We start from the raw sequence: 3,828 nt of genomic DNA on the forward strand, positions 1-3,828 counted from the left end.
AAGCCATTCTATATGGCGGAATAGAGATGGGGCGGGTATCGGGCAACACATCAATACCAAACTCTATCTCCCTATCAGGTGGTATTTCCGGGAGATCATCTGGAAAGACTTCTGGTAATTCATTCACTACAGGGACAAACTGAAGAGGAAGACTCTCGGCATTAGAGTCCTTAACCTGAATAAGGTGACACAAACAACCCTTAGAAATGAGTCTGCGGGTTTTGAGGTAGGATATAAAGTGCCCTCTAGATGCTAAAGAATGTCCTTCCCATTCTATTACTGGCTCATTCAAGAAAGAAAAAGTGACTCTTCGAGTCCTACAATCTAATGTGGCATAGGACGAATGGAACCAATCCATCCCTAAGATAGCATCGAAAGCAACCATATCAAGTTCTATGAGATCTTCCACGGTATCCTAGCTAAGAATACATACAACAAAATTTTTATACACCCTTCTAGCCACAACAGAATCACCCACCGGAGTGGAAACAGAGAAGGGTTCAGAAATTACATCGGGCTCAAACCCAAAACCAAAAGCCAAATAAGGGGTCACATAAGATAAGGTAGACCCGGGATCAAGCAACATATATACATCACGTGAAAAGATTTGTAACGTACCAACGACAACATATGGTAAGGCTTCCTCCTCCTGGAGGTTGGTCAAAGCATATAACCGGTTGCGACCGCTCCCGACAGCTGATGTGGCGCCCTTTTGAGTTGGTGGTGGTGCAGAAAAATTTGCCTGAGATATGACACAACCAATATTTCTCCTAGCAGATGAAAAATCCCTCTGAAAGTAACTTGGCTGACCACAAGAATAACATACAAGTGTGCCCAACTGATACTTCCCTGGATGATTTCTACCACAACTCTCACATCACAAAAAAAATGATACTGCTGAGCCATACTTCCCTGAGACTAGGTATCCTGTGCTCTAGATCCAGGATTTGTTTAAAAGCTATGAGATCGTCTATCAACTGGAGGTCTGGGCGCTAGGGCACTAGCTGCAGACTGTGCCTTGCCACAAAACTTCTTTTTTTGCCATTTGTTGCCCCAGTTTCCACTCTGCTGCTGACTTTGACCCTGGTCTGCTGATTTAGCTCTCTTGGCCTGTTTTTTCTTCTCCATGGCTTCGGCAATCTTCTTTTTTTTCTCTTCTACCTGCTGCACATGAACGAACATCCTAGCGAAGTCTATATCCCTACTCAGTATAACTCTCTTACATTCGAGCACCATCTCATCCAAGAGGATGGATGCGAACTTTCTCATTCGGGCCCTCATACTACTCTTCATCTAGGGAGAAAAATGGGCCAACTAATTAAATTTTAAAGTGTACTCCTGCACGCTTACCCTGCTTAAGGTTTATGAACTCCTCAGCTTTAGCTTTCCTCAGCTCCAGTGGATAGAACCTGTCAAGAAAAGCTTTTACAAACTCATCCCAAACTATGGGCTCAGTACTGTCACCTTTACATCCTCCCACTCGTAGTACCACTGGTTTGCTACATCCTTCAGCTGGTAGGCTGCCAACTCAACACCTTCAATTTGATCCACATGTATCACTTTAAAAATTTTCTCCATTTCATTCACAAACTCCTGTGGATCTTCTTCTACTTTGGTGCCTGTGAATTTGGCAGGATTCATCCTCATAAATTGGCCCACCCGAGTAGCCTCGAATACAACTGATGTAGATCTAGTATCTTCTGACCATTGAGCTTATGCAGCCACCAACTGTGCTAGCATGTGAATAGATTGTCTGAACTCTGCATTTGATTTGATACATTCCCCTAGAAGTCGGGGGACAGTTCACATTGGTCCATGGAGCCCGAGGTGGACTGGTCGGGACTGGAGAGACTCCCAGAGTATGGAAAGGTTCGGGAGTGTGAGATATGTTGCGTGTCCTCATCCTATAAGTGGGACAGACTTTATCGTTCTAGGAAGTTTGATTGTTATTGCGGCAAGGAGGCATGTCTGTTATTTCTGTAAGACAAAAGATCACTGATTAGGAATGACTTTGAAGCACAAACTAAATCAAAAAGAAGGGAAATATTTCCTAAACACCTAGTAGCCTCTTGCTTAGAAGTGTAGTGCGCTACACACCCATAAATAAGACTCTACCTGACACGATTTTTCAAACACCTTGGGACCATGAACCGTGCTTTGATACCAAGTCTGTCACAACCCGAAATGGGGCCCTGGCCATGACGAGAATTCCGAAACATGAAGGCCCAAAACACCCTTCTCTATCTGGTAATCATGCACAACATTCATATAATAAAAGATCATGCGGAAGTAGAAATCTACTACGAAAATATGGTCATAATACTGAAAACTGAAATCCAAAATATATCTGAATCATAATAATGTCTGACTCAATCTGCAAAATCTCTACTATGAACTAAACAAACTATCTGAAAACTGGGACAAGGCCCCCAGTAGACCAAAACATAACTAAAGATAAATATCTAAAATAACCAGGCCTTCTGGATCATAGAAGACTCACCACTACACAAACTGATCTACGATCTGAAATATCTACTATTTATCTAGACCTCTACACTGTGCCTCAAAACCTGGAAAGAAGGGGGAGGGGGTCAGCACAAATGTACTGGCACGCAAAGCAATCCAAAAATAGATTCTTTGAACATATATATATATAATAGATGAGAGAAAATTTTCATCAACACATCATGCATAAAATAGTTTTCTGAAAACACATGGTCATCATTCGAAAATCATAAGTCATTCTTGTCAAAACAGTTCTAATCTTTGTATTACTTCTGAGTTAGGTGGCGCTCTCCTACAAGTCTGATATTCCATGGGCTATATGGAATCCGCCATTGACTCGGTGAGGAATCCCCCAACCCGAGTATTCCGCAAGGGTTGGAGTGTCTGAGTTTGATACGCCATAAGGCACTAGGCCAGCATATAATAATATACCCGGATCGGAAAATCACAATTTTGGGAAGTGAGTTGTCTGGACTCATTACTTCTTCGGGGAACCACCTAAGCTCTCTTTATGCCCTATTTTAGCCTTTTCTGAACGTGCATCATTCTAAAGTTCTAAAATATGAAAATCTGATAAAGTCTGATTTCTGTATTACTCTGTGTCTGTTATGGCATTGTCTAATTTTTGTATCGTGATACCAAACTTGCAAGTTCTATTTCTGAGTCATAATGCATTAAGCATAATTCTTTCATAAAAACTCAATTCGGACCACCTAGCATGCAACTAGTACAAAAGATTTCATGTCCCGAAACATAAGACAAAACTGATGAAAAAACTCTTCAAAACATATGGCGGTCATATGCTTTTGGCAAAATCATGCACTCTTTAATTATATGGATATACAACATTCATCAACATCACAACCCTCTCTCGTTTGAAAGAAAAATCATAATCCAAAATCATTATTCAAGACATTTCATGACATGCTTTTCAAGAGGTATTTCAAAACAATCCATATCATGTGAAACATGGGAAAAATTATATCAAGAGAGGGATTTCATTTATATCATGCTCTCAATTCATATTCAAGACTTAAACACAAACATACATATATATATAACTTTCAAATCATTTTGGGGGAAAGCCAAAAGGCCAAAACAATATCGTTAAAGTTTTTAAAGTATGAATATGTACATAAATTCAAAAAACTCTTTCTTGAAACATGATTTCTATGTCCTTGAGAATTTAGGAAAACTTTGCATACCTCGAATTAGGATTTCAAAGGGTACTTCTTGAAGCTTGCAAATTGGGAATCCCGAATCTCTAATTATCTTCTAAAACTCATGGTTGAATCTTGAGTTATTATGGATTCTATGTTGAAA

At 40.0% G+C, this 3,828-nt stretch overlaps 1 protein-coding gene across 1 annotated transcript; it reads right to left on the reverse strand.

The window, feature by feature from the left end:
• Nucleotides 1–618: 618 nt before the first annotated feature.
• Nucleotides 619–1,641, reverse strand: LOC124894174 (the record flags this gene model as incomplete). Its single annotated transcript, XM_047404912.1, has 4 exons — nucleotides 1,490–1,641; nucleotides 1,337–1,409; nucleotides 979–1,161; nucleotides 619–805 (listed from the first exon to the last, which is right to left on the reverse strand). Coding segments are annotated over exons 1-4 (595 nt in total), but the record flags the coding sequence as incomplete, so codon positions are not given.
• Nucleotides 1,642–3,828: the final 2,187 nt, after the last annotated feature.

This window comes from Capsicum annuum, unplaced genomic scaffold (assembly GCF_002878395.1).
Source record: "Capsicum annuum cultivar UCD-10X-F1 unplaced genomic scaffold, UCD10Xv1.1 ctg70899, whole genome shotgun sequence".
Classification (NCBI taxonomy): domain Eukaryota; kingdom Viridiplantae; phylum Streptophyta; class Magnoliopsida; order Solanales; family Solanaceae; genus Capsicum; species Capsicum annuum.